General features: G+C 44.0%; 1 protein-coding gene across 1 annotated transcript in view; it reads right to left on the minus strand.

Annotated features, from left to right (window-relative positions):
* The window catches only part of CSMD2 (CUB and Sushi multiple domains 2), a 1,417,205-nt gene extending 1,403,448 nt beyond the window's left edge, over positions 1–13,757 (minus strand). Inside the window, exon 1 of the mRNA XM_069223779.1 lies at positions 13,084–13,757. Within this exon, the coding sequence (XP_069079880.1) occupies positions 13,084–13,255 (172 nt within the window). The 5' untranslated portion in view covers positions 13,256–13,757. The remainder of the gene's footprint in view (positions 1–13,083) is intronic.
* Positions 13,758–16,424: the final 2,667 nt, after the last annotated feature.

Genomic DNA, 16,424 nt, shown 5'->3' on the forward strand with positions numbered 1-16,424 from the left:
CCGTCAAGCGTGCCAGAGTTTATGCATTGTCACTGGTTGCTCTTTTCCTTGTATTTATTTCTTCATCCATTTATATATATGTTATACAATCTTGAGTATAAAATATTATAATAGCTCCTGTTAAAAAAGCTTTGCATAAATCTGTATCCTAGGTGTGTCTCTCTCACCATAATAGTAAAATATTTCACAACACACCCCTGGGAGTTATACTTTACTGGCACCGTTCTGCATAACATTGTGCTTAATCCTGCTTCAAGAATGACCCCAGGTTCACAAGAGTGAACAATTATTCACAGAAATAATCATTATAAATTATCCCTATGTCATGCTGAGGTGATGGCTGTGTGGCTTTGTGTACGGAATATATAAATCATGTCATTCAAGGCAGTAGAGTTTAGCAGCTTGATGCCTTTTGGATCTGCCTTCCCTCCATTATCAGTGCAGAATTGATAACAGCATGACATGCTTAAAAATAACTTGGATCAATATTAAAGAGCAAGACTTAAAACAGAAACAAACATAACCTAAACCTTGACTGTCTCGGGGCATCGCCCTCTTAGAAAGAAAATGCTATGACATAACAAATATGTCTAAAGAGACTCAATCAAATAATTAATCCTAACATCAGTTTCCCAATTTCACAGGTGAATTCTAACAATCATACTTGACTAAAGAGATGCAGAATTGTATATAAGTGAAGTTCAATACACTTGTCATGGTGTAGAGACCTCTACAATATCAAAGACTTCAGTATATGAGAGCAGCCAATGGCTGCAGAAACACGCCCCCAAATATCTTCAGCTGATCAACAATTCAGGCCAGGGCCATAGGCAGCGAAAGTTGCCATTTCAGGCCTCTTGTGCACCGACCTGCCCCGTGAGCAGTGCGCATTCGGGAGAGGAGGCCACTCTGTGGCACATAGAACTCTGCCTCCACGGAATTCCCCAGTTTTTTAATTAACTTCGCAGAATTCTGCAGAGTGGAAGTCCGTCAACTCCGCCCAGGCCTACCTATGATCGGTGTTTAATTTATCAAATGACAAAACACATTTTCAGTGTGATCCTTCAAATAACCATCAAATGACTGAACCACCACCTTTCTTCTCCGATTCTTGGTTGATAAACCAAATGGCTGAAACCACTCTCCCCATGATCTGAGTTTGATAGATTAAATAACATGATGCATTCCCAGCATGATCACTTGGATTAACCACCAAATGACTAAACCACTAGACTCCCTCAGATCCTTATTTAGCTGCCAATTTGATGAAAAACAATCTCAGCCAAAGAGCTAATATGCTACGCGGAATCCTGAAAGTGTGTATTCCTTGAGACAGTGGGTTTTCTCAAACGCAGATGACCCTTGTGCAATATTTCTTCCAACTACACATTGGTCTTTGGTCTTTGCAGGCTGTGGAGTGTTTTCTACCTTTCCAATATTGTCTTCTCTTTTTTTAAATATTTATGCATTGTTATACTGTGTTATACTTATTCTCCATCATTGTTAAGCTGTAAATGTTATTACTGCTGAAAGGAGCCCCACTCATTAAATGGATATGTGCTGCAAGATAGTAAAATAATAAAGTAGAAGTCAAATACAAAAATACGCTGTTGTCACAATATTAACCAGACTTCTAAATGTCAGCATCAAAGAGGAAAACATGAGCCCCATACTCATATGAACGAATCATCAATAAAGGCATGCCTAGATATATTTAATGTAGATTCAATACTCTGTCCAATTTCAGATCAGTATACAATCTACTACGAACTTCAAATGACACTTGGGAGATGAAAAGATACCTGAGAACTTATAGACATCAAGCTTTGGTTCTATTAGAGAAGACAGAAATAGCTGAAATGCATACATTGGATGCAATGGGGGGGGGGGGGGGGGAATGTTCCAGTTTCTATACTCTAGACCCCTTGGTGGCTTTCGGCATGCTAGACAGATTATGGCTCCCTATGGGAACAATAACAGCAGAGACAGGAATCTTTTATATCACTCTATAAGGACGCTAAGTAACATTTTTATTTTAACGATAATAGCAAAAGTGTAAATAATGCAAATATATAATTCAAATGAATAATTTACAACTGTCTGCACTAAAGTGCATCGTCTGCCTTTTTGTTCCAGAGCAATATTTTATTTGTGCAATCACTTTTTTCCTTAATTAATAAGCATAACATCGATGAATAATGTATAGCCTATAATCCTGTAATGGTTCTGTACATAAAAAGCAAAGATTTCAATTTTTTAGATGTTTGGGTAATAGAGATCTGAAATTCAAAGCACCTTGTCAAACCCTTCTGCAATTTATAAAGTTGCTAATTCGTATGTAGAAGTCCGCATCAAATATCCATATAAAACCTCACATAGTGTGATTTGATTTGCAGTATATGCCATATGAAATTTCTAAATAAGTACAGTAAATAAATAATGCTAGAAAAATCAGTCGCTGCTGTAAAATTTGGTCTTTACAGATTATTCTGTTCTAACTACCCCAATCTTCTCTGTTTTTCACTAGTATCTTACAGTGTGATATACAGACGTTTTATGATATTTCAAGTTACCGTGTTTAAATCTGACAAGGGTGTGTCACTTCAAACATTAGATAGACCCTAGAGAACTGCTGATGTATCACTTAATGGAAAAAAGCACAACATACAGACCTCGGTAGAAAGTTAGTGAAGACTACGTTTATCATGTTTAAGAAACACTTCAATATTTTATGGATCTCTGTTACAGTAACATGGAAATGTATGCAAACTTCCAAATGGATGTTTTGGAATACGAGCCATATCCAACTCTGACACAATTATGGGGCATGGCATAACAGTGACCCCTTGCTGTGAAGAACTTTATTACAGACCCAACCTATTATTAATCATCAGAATAAGTCATGTTCAGACCGGCCATTAATAATCAGTGTTGTTCCTGTGTGAATTCTTCTTGATCTCACGTTTGCTGCTGCATGGACCAGAAATTGGAATGATTTGTACATCTGATCCAAAAAGCAGCTCAAAGCAACATCCAGAGAGAACCATGGTACTGATGATAACGTCGTCATTGTTGAAATAAAATCAGATTCAAAATTACTGGCATGAAAAATAATATAATATTATATTATATATTATATATATTTTTACAAACTGTGTATTCATTTTTTTGTACTAATTCAGCACTTTTCTAGTTTCATGTGCAGGATTTCAAATAACTTTAGAAATACGGGTTTTCGCAATGAAGCAACTTAATGCCAAATCAAGACTTACTAACAAATGAAAGGATGACAACTTGAGAGTGTACTTACAATGACCGAATTTCAGAGATGTTAAAACACAACTATTGAATATGCCTTCTTTGCTGAAATATCTTTTTTAAAGTACAACTTTTCAATCATTATGAATGTATATCATCTATCATTACCTATACTTTGTTGTTTTATGCATATGCAACTGCTGCACTATGAGTAACATTCTATCAGCACAGTGAGGTGCTCAGAAAGCAAGAAAGGTGTTTGTTGTACCACAAGAATGCATATGTGGGTGAGAGGGGAGCTACCTTTTAATATTTCAGTGTAAATAATACTCAGAAAGAAATCCAAGTTGACCTCAGAAATGGTGCCAGCGGTGGCACTATGAGTTTGGGATTAATTCCAGTTGCTTTCTTGAGTGAGTTAATGCTATTGTTTCCTGGTGATGCAATCAAGTTTGTCTTGGTATCTTCATTGGTCGGATTTAGTTCAATGTCAAAATGTTTGGAAGTCATAATTTGATCTAATACAAGTCGTTTGTAAATGGCCCCCTGGAATTTGACCAAATTTCTCTGAATTACACAATGGCTTCAACCTGCAGTGGACTGTGGGGATAGGTGCATCAAAATGCCTAATGGCACCTTTCTGTGATATTGTTCAAGAGTACTATTTCATAGAGTTACTCAAAGCGAGGGATCTATCTCGTATTAATTTTGGATGAAACATGGAAGATTGTGAAATACCACAAATGGAACTATGACATGAAAACCCGTGGATAACACCTGTGAGAGTTTGTACTGCATTTTTCATTAGAAATGTTGCTGAGTAGACTTCTTATGATGGTCTAACAGCGTGTTCGATAGGTTGAGCACCTCATGCCAAGACATGATTGTAACCTACAGGTCACAGGTTCAAATTAATTTAGAACCAACACACCCTTTCATACTTCTGAGCACAATTCACTAACTAAATGAGAGCGTTAGGGTATTTTTATAGTACTCTGTACTAACCGGTTTTATGCTTGAGGTCACTTAAATCATGATACTGAAATATCGGTATGAGGCCTAGATTTGTTGAGATATGCCCTTGAGACTTTTCTGCCATGAAAAAAAAAGTATAATCCCTACTCAAAAATGTTCAAGTTATAATAATGGAAGAATATGTCAACCCACTTCCATTCGAAACAGCGATGTCCGAGGTACATAAGCAGCTCCAGTGCAGGACGTTTTGTAGCCTTTGTGAATATTTTATTTTACAGTCTGTTTCCTCTCGAAGCCAAGACATGTTTTGAGGTCTCAAACACCAGAAGAAAACACCAAGATGTGCCCAAATTCAAATTTCTTTTTAATATAAATCAATACAGTTAATCAAGAAACTGTTCCAACATTATATCTACAGTGGTATTCATTGATCCAGCAACAAAATATGATAGTGACAACTGACACGTTTTGTGACGTATAATGCTGCTGTTTCAAGGCTTCTTAATTCGGTAAACTAAATCTGAAGCAGTCTCTGACACACCTAAGTCCAGTGTGAGCTTCACAGTCTCTCCAGCCACCCAAAGTAACTCCCAATGGTAACAAACCATAGGATGTGTGATATGATGTAATATACAATAACATGTGTAACTCTTATCCTGGTTCCCAAGTTCATTTTAAAGGCTATTTTGACTACCTGGTAGAGTCTTCTGGCCATTTGTTGTTGCTATTAGGCAGCTGTTTACAATAGTCTTAAAAAGCACCAATCATGTACTCACACCTACCTGAAGCTGGTGCTTTAACACATTGAGTTGTGTTACAAGCTAAATACTAGCATTTTAGTTCTTCACTTCCCACAGGCAACTAAACAGACACAATCCTACTCTTCACAACTGGGTGAGTGTATATTTTGTAGTGTAGATGGAACAGTGATCAATGACATAATTAATCTGAGCCACTTGTATCTATGATGGACCACATTCCAATCATCAATTTAGCTTGTCTCGGTCAATGCAAAGATTGACCAGCCATATGCAAATCAGCCCTAGCTCCAGCCCACACTCTAGGCTAGATATCCTCTCAACTGCATCACAACCACACACTGATTTTGGTCTTATTTGGTTTATTAGTGTGGTGTAGCTGGAATTCTATGACGCAAGGTGCTTGACGCCATCATTTGGGACTTTTGCTTCTATTTAGGCATTCCCACTTAAGCAGCCCAAAAACTGGATGGATGGACTTCTTGAACTAATTCCACCCACTGGTAAATACTCTGTTCTTGTTCGTTGTTTTTAGTTTGTTCACATGCATATTCCAATCAACACCAACTGCTTTCCTCAGTGAGGCACCCTCTGTGAGAGGTATGTATCCATTTCAATCCATGGGGCTAAAGCTGCAACACACTAAGGAGGACCACAAATGCAGAATCCGTTATGGGGTTGTGCTGTTCCAATGTGAAAGGGAAGTGGTTTATGGTTCAGTCTTGTTGCTTTTGGAACATGGCCAAAGCTTAATATCTGCCCCTATTTGTAGCAGCATAGAATGTAAAATACAATAGTGTCATGCAGCTGAGAATAATTACTAGTGGCTGACATTAAATCAAGTGTTCAACCCATTTTTTGTTTTTTCCTCAGGTGACTGATATGCTCACATGGGGGTCATGTGCTTAGTGTGTCTTAAGGCTCAAGTTGCACCTCAGAGATAATGCACAGGGCCGAAATTGGTTTAGGGTTCACTTCATTCTCATTCAGAAGGCATGTGGCCTGGAGGAACAGGCAGGTTGTTCTAAATGGACTAAGACTAGACCTGATTTGTATAAGGTTGATCCCTCTCAGTAGTAGCGCAGAGAATTTAAATCTGGACTTCTGCCCAGATAAACCTGGACTGCAGCCCAGAATAATTTCAAGTTGCTGAAATTATTTAAAGCATTATACCCATTTTTTGTGGCCTACGTTTTATGGTATGGCCTGTTGCACGACAGTGCTCAATATGCCATAGAATTGAAGTTGCACATCTATTATGAGGCTCACCAAGGCCAGAATTGATCCTGGGCTGCTTTTACTCCAATTCAGAGGAATCATGGCCTGGTTGTTCTGGCTACAAGTGTTTCTATGAATGGTCAAAGGATGAGTTCCATAACTTGGTCCACGTCTGTCTGAGGAAAACATTGATGGGCTTGTAGTGACCCAGAGCAATTATCCAAGGCACAGATTAAATCAAGTATTCCATCTTTCACTTTTTATATCAAGCCTACTGAATGGCGGACTGCTTAGCATTGGTTGGCTTTATTGTTACTCTCATTTGTTTGTTTCTTATTCAATGGCTTTCCATGTTACAGCTGGTTAACCTTGTGTTTGTCACTCCCCTGAAGTGCAGTCTTTTTAACGGTGTTCTGATTGGCTAGCTTTGTTATGTTCCACTGCTCAATATTAGCTAACATAATTTTCCTTCAAATTAAGTGTTTCATGTGAATGCATGTGTTTTCCAGTTGTCTACCTCATGTTCCTCTCTCCCCTAACCCATTTGTGTTTCTCTCTTACGCATTTGCATCTCTGTCCCACGCACTTCACATTGATCTTTCTCACCTGTGTGCTTCTCTCTCCCCACCTCCACTCATGTTGCTTTCTTTCACCCCTCAAAGTCTATGCCCCACCCACTCACTGTGTTGCTCTTTCTCTCCAGGCTCCATCTCATTTGTCTTGTTTTGTTCTTGCTCATGTGCATCACCACCACCATTTGTGTTGCTTCCCCCATCTGTTCCCTCAGTTAATATATTTAAAAAAAAATCTTTTGCACTCCTTTTTATTTACCGAAAGACAAAAAAGGCACGTGGTCAGCTACAAAATGATGCAATCACATCATTGCTCCATTTTTTTCTTTAGAAAGGCATTGCATTGCATCAGAGATGTTGTACACCATTTTCAAAAACCAATTGCAAAGCAACAAGATCCCAAAGGTGCAACCTATTAGCTTTGCCAATGCTTGTTTGTTTTCTCTATTACAGTGTTTCATGGGTGATGGATGGTGGTGAACATTAACATTATTTCTTCCTACATTCAAGAAACACATCGTACACAGTCAATCACAAAATCATTGAAAGCGTACACCATGTCGAAGAGTCTCTTCTAACACATTGGAGCTGTGTAAGTCCCTCCACAATCATTTATGGGAACAAATTATATGGAGGGCCCTTTCCCTTCCCTCCCAGAACCTGTCTGGAACCCAGTCAGTGTGCTGTGCTGAGGGGGAGACCTGGAGCTCAACCCCCCCACCCACGTTGCACCGCAGGAGCTGCAGGGGCTAATGTTACACCACTGGATTGGAAGCTCCATCTTAAATGTTTTGTGGTACCATGCACTTCATTCACCAAAGTCTCCACATCTTCCTGCTGCTCGTCATCATGTACCCAGGAATACAACAGCAGCCCAAGGAACTCTTCACTTTGAGAGAGTGGGCCTGATCCAAAAATCAAACCACTTCTAGACTCCAGACAACTGCTCAACTCATCAGCCTAATGCTTCCTCTCACAACCCTTTTTAGTCAGCTGTGCCAAAGGCAAGAACAGCAAGTTTCTACATAAAACATGCTGAGCTTAACATGACAATTTAATAAATTTGATTAAAGATAAGGCAGATTGGAAAGTTGGCTCAATACACCTCCCAGCACCAGAATAAAATCATGCATGTAAACAAAGCCACTCAGGAAACCTCCACAAAGATCAGGCATCGCGAGCAGGCCTCGTCTGCAACTTACAAGACTATGGCCCTCATTTTGACTTTGGCGGTCTTTTCTAATGACTGCTGAAGCCGCTGCAGCCAGCAGACCGCCTGTGCTGGCGGTCTGCTGACGGCCACATTAGGAGTTGTGAATGGACTTCCGCCCATTCCTTGGTGAAAGTCCCACTCCGTTGGTCTGACCGACAGAGGTGTAGAGGCGGGTGCACCACCAGCACCGCCACACCACCAAGACTCCACCTGCCGTATTACAAGCTGTAATATGGCTTGGAGGTGTCTTGCTGGAGTAGTGGTGATCACGATGCAACACCGCCAGGACCCATCCTCTTCTGGATGACCAGCTCGCCGGAAAAGGTAAGTGGATCGTCCGCAGGGGGGGTGGTGTGTGCATGTATGTCTGTGAATGGGGGTGCTTTTGTGTGCGGGTGTGTGAATGTATGTGAATATTTATGTGCGTGTGAATGAGGGAGGGAACGTGTGCATGTTTGAATGGATGTGCCTGAGTGCGTGTAAGCGTGTTCCAGTGTGCATGTTTGTGTGTGTGTGTACAAGTGAATGGGGGTATATGTAGCAAGTGCCTGGATGAGTGGGGTATGTGTTTTTATGTGTGTGGATGTGTCTGGGTGCATGTGTGAATATGTGTGAACGTGTTGAGGTTCTTGTGTCGGAAACAGGAATGGGGGTTCCTGTCGCCGGGTGCATGACTGCCAGGCTTTTCGTGGCAGGGTAACCGCCACGGAAAGCTTGGTGGTGTGCATCCTCATAATTCAGACGACGGACTGAGGCCTGCCGCCGGATTGGAGGTTGTCACCGCCAGCCGCGGCGGTGCGACCACATTGGCGGGCCAGGCAGAGTTGTGGAGGTTTGGCTTCAGCCAAACCCCACAACTCGTAATACGGCGGTTTTCACCGCCGACTCTGCAGCGGTGAGACCCCCACGGCGAGACCGCCAGATTCGTAATGGGGGCCCATGTCTTTAACACGCAGGTTAATGCCACAACTCAAGTCTAGGTACAGAGAACTTAGCTCAGTTTGTGCCCCTATATCTACAATCAGCTTTGGTCATGCTCCATAAGCACCAGCTCTGGCGGTGTTCCTGAAAACTGTAGGAGACACACACCAAGGGCAGGCAACAACTCAGAAGCATTCTAAATGATGTCAGCTCCGGAGGCACCTCCCATACTCCTTGTGACACTTTAACATGAGATTAACATTGCAAAGTCAAGGACCGTTCTGAAAGAAACAACAACCCAGGATGTGCTCTAGTACCTGGCACAATACCACCCTAGCATGAGCGCCCATGTCAGGCTACATCTCAAGGGGGCTTTTTAAAGAAGAGACTGCTCAGGGGGTACATCCATATATATTACAAGATTGTCATGAGACAGCGGGGCCACCATAACCAGGACAAAATGTGACCATGCCACGGCTCACTGCCCCACCTCCATGGAAAACATGAAGAGTTTCAGAACAGAGGTGCTGGTCTCTCTGCTGCATAAAATGAAAGGCACCTGTTACTTCCAAATGACAGGCGCCACCTATGTCTGCCGTCCAAGGCAAGGAGGCAATTCAAGACGGCCGGTCTCCCAGTCGCGTGCCTAGCGGCCCACGCGTGCTTCTCTTCTGACGACATCACACTGCAGGGCTCCAATAACCTCACCCATATCCATCCAGGAGAGACTCACCTCTCCCGCAGCTGCTTAATCCTTCAGAAGCTAGCAGTCTGGAACAAGGCCACGCCCACATCAGACAAAGCCCAGGCTCGTTCCAGCACCCGAGCCCTGAAAATACCCCATCTCATGTACTGCCCTTCCCTCCTTGCTAGGGAACACTACTGCAAACCCCGCTCTGTGACCCGCCCTGCTGATGCAAGGAAGCAGACGGCCCGGAGGCAACTCGGCTCAGTGATGAGAAGGGTACAAGCTGACTGAAATGGATAGTAGAACACCGATAGTGTAGGCCCGACACACTCGGAGAGGGGTCTGCAATGCTTGGTGTCACTGTGTATGCGGCCCCCGCAGCTACGCAAGAATACTGCATTATCCAAAGTGAATTGAACAGAGGAGCTTTTGTGCAGTACTGAATGAGACCCGAGAAGCTAAGTGTGTGTGGGTGGGTGAGAGAGTCGGTGGTTGCGACATTAACCAGAGTCGAGAGGTGGTGAGTGAAACAGTCTCTCTCATGACTGAAAAGGTGTGCGTCAATGCAGACCCCTCTGTCTTAATCCAGATCAGATTTTGATATAGTGTTTAATCCTGGAGGCTCCTCACTTTATAAATGTAAGTAGATTTGACTGATTTTGGGTAATATAGTGCTTCACAACTACTACGGATAATCTGCGGCTCAGCTGCACTGAAAGACAACCAGGTGACGGTGGTGGCCGCGGAATAAGAAGTAGCGGGGTTCAACAGCGAGCATCCACAAAAGTGTACAACGCAGAGGGGGTGTATATGTTTTCCCACTAACGGCAGTAAAGGCCTGGGGCATCTCTCCGGGAGAGGATGTTGGGACAAAATAAGTCGATTCATGCGGGGGAAAAACGGGCCTTGGGCTAAGAGAGGGGCATGTCTGCTGAGAACGCCAGGGCAAAGCCGGAGCCCAGGCTCGGCTCCCTGATATATTCGCAAGCATGCTAAAACTGGGTGGCTTATGCCTATTAAGAAGCCAGCCATGGCCCGGCTGCCGTTCCGTCATCTCCTCACGTGGGCAAGGGCTGAGACGCCCATGCCCTATAGCCTGACATGTCTTCTGTATGCCTCAACTGGGCATCCGCACGCAGGCACGGGGCCAAATGTACGGCACTCATTGGCAATTCCAAATGTCTCTAGCAGCCACCGGAAGGATCAGGTTTCGCAACACCATTGGAGCTTTTGGAGGACGGGTTTGATTTTCACGCCGATACGAACGTCTCGGGTGCCCCACAAAGGCAAATCTGCTAACTGCCACCAGCAAGAATCGCACACAAAAAGGAGACCGAGCTGAGGGCGCCTTGGGTTAAGCTCTTTCTGTGGCACACGATAAGAGCGCGATTGGCTGCGCAATACCACGCCAGCAAAGCCAGTGGAATAACACTTGAAGCACAGGCCCCGTGACCCCCACCTCCCCGAGTCAATTATTTGCACAAAATATCAAAGGCGTGCATGCAGCGGCAGCCGACGCAAGCGACTAATAGCCGACAGCGCCATTTCCCACACTTCCTAGCGGTCTCACCCGCCCTCATGAATATTAAGTTCCTCTCCAGAATCCACAAATGAACTTGACCATTCTACCAGATAAGCCCCTGGCTACCCGAAACGTCATCGGCACTTGCAATGGGTGTCAACCCCTGAGCGCTTTTCCCTACAACTGACAGAAAAGCATTGGTGAGCTCTTGCAACGGAAAAGCTGCGTTGTTAATGGAACTTCTGGTGCAAGTGGTAAAAATGATTTGAAATGCATTGGAAATACTAAGTTTAGTGGGGTTTGGCAACTGAAGTCCGCACAGTTAAAAAAAACAGTACCAAACATTGTAAAGGACAAGATATTCGATCATCGATTTTTTGGGAAATCCTTTACAAAAACTAACGTCGGAGGCCTTTATTGAGAAGTTGAGTGAGAGAGGCGCTGCCCTGTGTTAGTCTCAACAGTGGCCCAGTAACCTTCTACGTCCCACCATCTAAGACCCTTGCATTGCCACGAGGCGCAGGGACATTTAGGCCCTCTAACTCACAAGTCATGCTGGGGTCCTCCTTTTATGCCAGCTGCCAATGAGGACAAGTGGTAAATCGGTAAAGCTCCCCCTGGGGGCTGATGAGATATAGCACTCTTTGGAGGAAGAATTCAACTAGGCAAAAGGAACGCTAAAACACGGATAGATAGATAGATAGATAGATAGATAGATAGATAGATAGATAGATAGATAGATAGATAGATAGATAGATAGATAGATAGATAGATCCGACATGCCTCTCAAGTCCGTTGCAGACGGGGTTATATTTTATGTTGTGTAAAGTTATATCATGCAATGTTAAGCTATGCATTGAGTCATATTGTGTTGTTTTATAGTGTAAACGTAGATGATGCTGTTTGCAGTGTGTTCTGTTCTTACGTGTTATGTTTTTGAACTTCTAAGCACAACAGACAATTAACAATCTTTTTTTACCTCATCAGTGCTCGCAAATACCAGACATATATGTGCTAAATGCAGCACAAAATATGTCAAAACAATTATTTCGGCAGCTGGGGGATGAACAGTAGACCATGGTAGTGAACATGATTTTAAAGGCTACACACACAAAGGTACTGGTGTACTTACAAAAACATGACAGGAGCTGTACACATATGTTTAGCTATTCAGGCGCACGTATGGTTGTGTATGCCGGCCACTGTGTGAACGTGCTCACACACAAACACAACCTAAATACCGGCATTAGCTTATATATACATACAGGAAAAATATGCATCCATATGTTTGTATTATACATGCATGTATACATGCGTCTATAGGTGAAAAGCTATACGTAAATGAACCCATGCTCTGCACACGGCATTCATCTTCCTGGACGGCACCTGGTCTGGCTTCTTTGCAGATTTTACAAGCTATGTGCCACTGATAAAGACTGCAGCGTGTAGCACCTAAAACGGATTCCACTGAGCCCAGGATGTAAAAGGAGGCTTGAGGGGGGTGAAGGGGAGACACGGGACTCATGCACGCCCACCCTGCCAAGGCAGGCCACCATACCCCCACATACTGTACAGAGCCGGCCCCTGCTGCCCCCTGCGAGACATGCTCCGCCGGCTCTCCCAGCTGAGACTGGCTGCCAACAGAGCGCCTGCCTCCCATACTAAGCATGCAGGCTACCCCTCGCCAGGGTGGCGTGCGGTGCTTGCGTTTAACGTGCTCACACCCGGGCAGTGCAGGTGCGCAGCCAACTTTACCTTTATGGGGCTGGGAAGGCGTCCTAAGGATGGTAGAGTTTTTACCAAGCGGCAGAATATTTACCTAGCTATCTACCCTCCCACCTATCGGTGTCTACAATTCATTCAGGGCACACGAAAGAGGAAGCAAAAAAACATTTACATCGACGTAATAGTTCATGATACCCCATCACCCCCAAATCCAGCGTCCCCCCAGAACTTACCCGCCGCAGTGGTCGCCAGGAGCCCCACGGAGAAGAGCAGGACCTGCCCCCAAAACACTGCCTCAACCTTCATGGGCTTGAGGTAGCACCTGTCTCCCCGACACCGGCTAGGCGCCCACCTTTGGCATCCCCGGCCCCCCAGTGCCCCGTGCCCTGGCGGGGAGGCGATCATGTCAGGTGTGCGGGTAGAGACACCCGAGGCTGGCGAGGCAGGGTTGAGATTCCACGCGAAAAATCCCGACACATCGGCGCTCCAGTCCCTGCTGCTGCTGGAATGAACCAACTCTGCCCCTGGCTCGGGGAAGATGCCGATTTTTTTTTCCAGCGTTCCCACTCAAAAACGACTATCACGCTTTTCGGGATCAGACGGCGACTTTTCGGGGAAGAAGTATTTCCGTGTGGAACCCCGACTCAGCACCCCTAAAGGATGGATCCTCTCAGCAGCCGATCCTCACACGCACAGGAGGGTGCGCGGATTTTCCGTCCACAGCTCTCCCAGCGCCTACGAAAGCCGGCGTTTCACACCAACCACTTGAAATCCGCCCGCCTGCTACAGGGTCCTCCTTATTGGGCGCTGTATGAGTCCCTGTGCCGAAGATCGGCGAAGGCTCCAGCCACGGCGGCCGAGAGATGCTGGTGCTGATGCTGCACTGAGGGTGCTCGGCGCGAGACCTGGACCTGCGCGCGCTCTGCAGCGCTCCTCTACGCACAACCTGCGGATACAAGTGACACCATTTTTGCATGTCAGCCGTATTTTTTTTCTCAAGATCGAAACGACAGGGCAAACCTGCTTTGCCGCGCCGGGCAACCTCGCAGGCCGACGGTCAACTTGTTTTCTATTGGTGGGGGAAAGACTTCATTCACCCGGTGGGGAGGGGGTGAGTTTACTCTCCCCGGTCCTATCCGATGAGAGATGCTGAGACTTCGCCACACGGGAGACTAATTTCTTTGCACAGTCTAGGCGGACTTCTTCTACATTAAGAACCTACTGAATCATAGATATTTGATTTAGAGTGCGGGGTTTCCAACCTACGATATTCATTCAGGCGTCATGACGGATCCTGCGAGGAACCCGAGACCGAAAGTAGAGTAGTTTGCATAGTCGCCAGAAAGCCGAGATTGCGTTGTGGCCTTATCACGAATAATTGCCATTATGATTTTTTTTTAATGAATACTAAATGGTTAATGGAGATACCGCCCTTTGGCGGCAATGCAATTTGTTCTGTTGGGGGTCAAAGATTTCTTTGTAACAGTCTAACGATACTTTACTAAATAACTTTTATAAATGCTGAAGAGTTGCTAAGAACGTTGTATTAAATGCCTCCCCGGCTGGTTTGGATTCTTGTCTTTAGTATAAACATATACCATTATTTGTGGGAATGACATCATGACGGCCATTGTGAGATAGTAAATCAAACCTACACCCGGCGAGCCTGGATGCATTTTAATATGTGTATGTATAAACACATTAACAAACTAGCCTAATAACCTGTTTTCGAAACGGACTTGCTGCCACATTCTCAAGGATGTATACATTTGCCATCAAGTGTTATTTCTACCCAAACGGTAGTCCTCATTTTATTGACACCCTGAACGTGAAAGGGTGAAGAGACCGTGCCCCGGTAAAAAACTGCAGCATACAGCTTACACACAAAGGTACCAATATATGCAAGAAACGTAGGCACACGCACACACATCTCTGCAGTGGGTCCATAAACCTCCTGAGCTGGCATACTCGGAAATATATCTCACTAGTCAGTGCAATGTCACGGTTTCACTGTCTGTCATCGTATTTGTTACCTTCAATTGAAGGGGAATGGGTGCGTGATGTAGGTAACCATGCACGAGGTGCATCCCCTCCTCATTTATCTGTGAGAATTAATGTTACTGTAAAGCTTGTGATTTATCTTGTCTCTGCTAATGGCAGGAGTGCAGAGGTTATCTCTGCTATTACAATAGCTGCCGTAAATGTTCCGGCTAAAACGGTATATGCCTGTACTCATCTGCTTGCAAATTAACTTCCCCAATATCTACCTAGCAAGCTAGACATTTACTCTTATGCGTGAATAGCTACCAAAATTTTGCCCATCTCCTAACAGGTGCTCAACCTTTATTTCTATTTGTCTGTGTAACCACCCACCCGTCAGCACTGATCCCTTCTTATGATTAACCTACCTGCCCACCAAAAGCACTCTTTACAAGTGACCTACATACCTATCTATCATCTACCCTCATGAACTGCACCCATGGGCTACGATCAACTTACCCTTCTATCAACAATGGAGAGAACGTTTGACCTCTCTAGCCATCTACCAAGTATACATGCAAGGCAAGTCTATCCATTAACAAATGGTACCCTCTACCTATGATCCATCGATCCATCTACCAACAATACATTCTACATATGGCCTCTCAACCCATTTACTGACAATACACTGTACATATCAACAGTAGAGTGCATACGATCTACTTACCTATCTACTAACATTACACTCTACATATCAATCTACCCATATAACCAGAGTATAACTCTATGTATGACCCACTCGTCAATCTACCAAGAGTGCACTCAGGATAGAATTAATGTACCCATTGACAAACAGTACACTTCCTGTGAAAAGGCTACCTATAGTAGCATAAGCAACCCAGAGACCAACATGCCCATCTACAAACTGCACCCTCAGTCTGTACCCTCTGCCTATCATTGACCTATCTATCTCTTGACAATGCACTCTACAAATGGCCTACCTACCAATCAACCAACAGTAATGTTTGCTCATTGCCCAACAGCAGCATTTGATTATAACCCACCTGATATGCTCTCTAGTCTCCCCTAGAGTCATAGGGCTCAGATTTCTGACTTCCTGGCACTAGATGCAGTCAATGTGCTGACTCAAATCAGAAAACCAGTTGGACTGCAACAAATGCACAACCCACAGAGCAATGTTTCCGTAAGAAGTGTTTTTTGGTAATGCTCAGTGGTGGAAAGTGGATTATTGGTAAGGGCAGGTAAGTGCCTATACTTACCAATAGGCCACTAACCCCCACCATGTCCAGTTAGGTTTCAATAAATTAATCCTAACTCAACCCTTGGTAGCTCGGCAACGAGCAGTTAACCTTAATTTAGGAGATAGGTGTGCAAAACTTTAAGAAATCACAAAACAGTAAATAAGTAAAATGAAAAACACAACAAAAATCCAACTCCAATTTATAAAAACAGATTGCATTTTTATCTTTAAAATGACATTAAAACAATTGAAGTCAGATAAGGGGAACCAGAGATATGAATTTTTGAAGAATATTTTTTTTTTAGTGCATAGAAACCTAAAGCGCCAATTTGG

This window comes from Pleurodeles waltl, chromosome 3_1, assembly GCF_031143425.1.
Source record: "Pleurodeles waltl isolate 20211129_DDA chromosome 3_1, aPleWal1.hap1.20221129, whole genome shotgun sequence".
NCBI lineage: Eukaryota > Metazoa > Chordata > Amphibia > Caudata > Salamandridae > Pleurodeles > Pleurodeles waltl.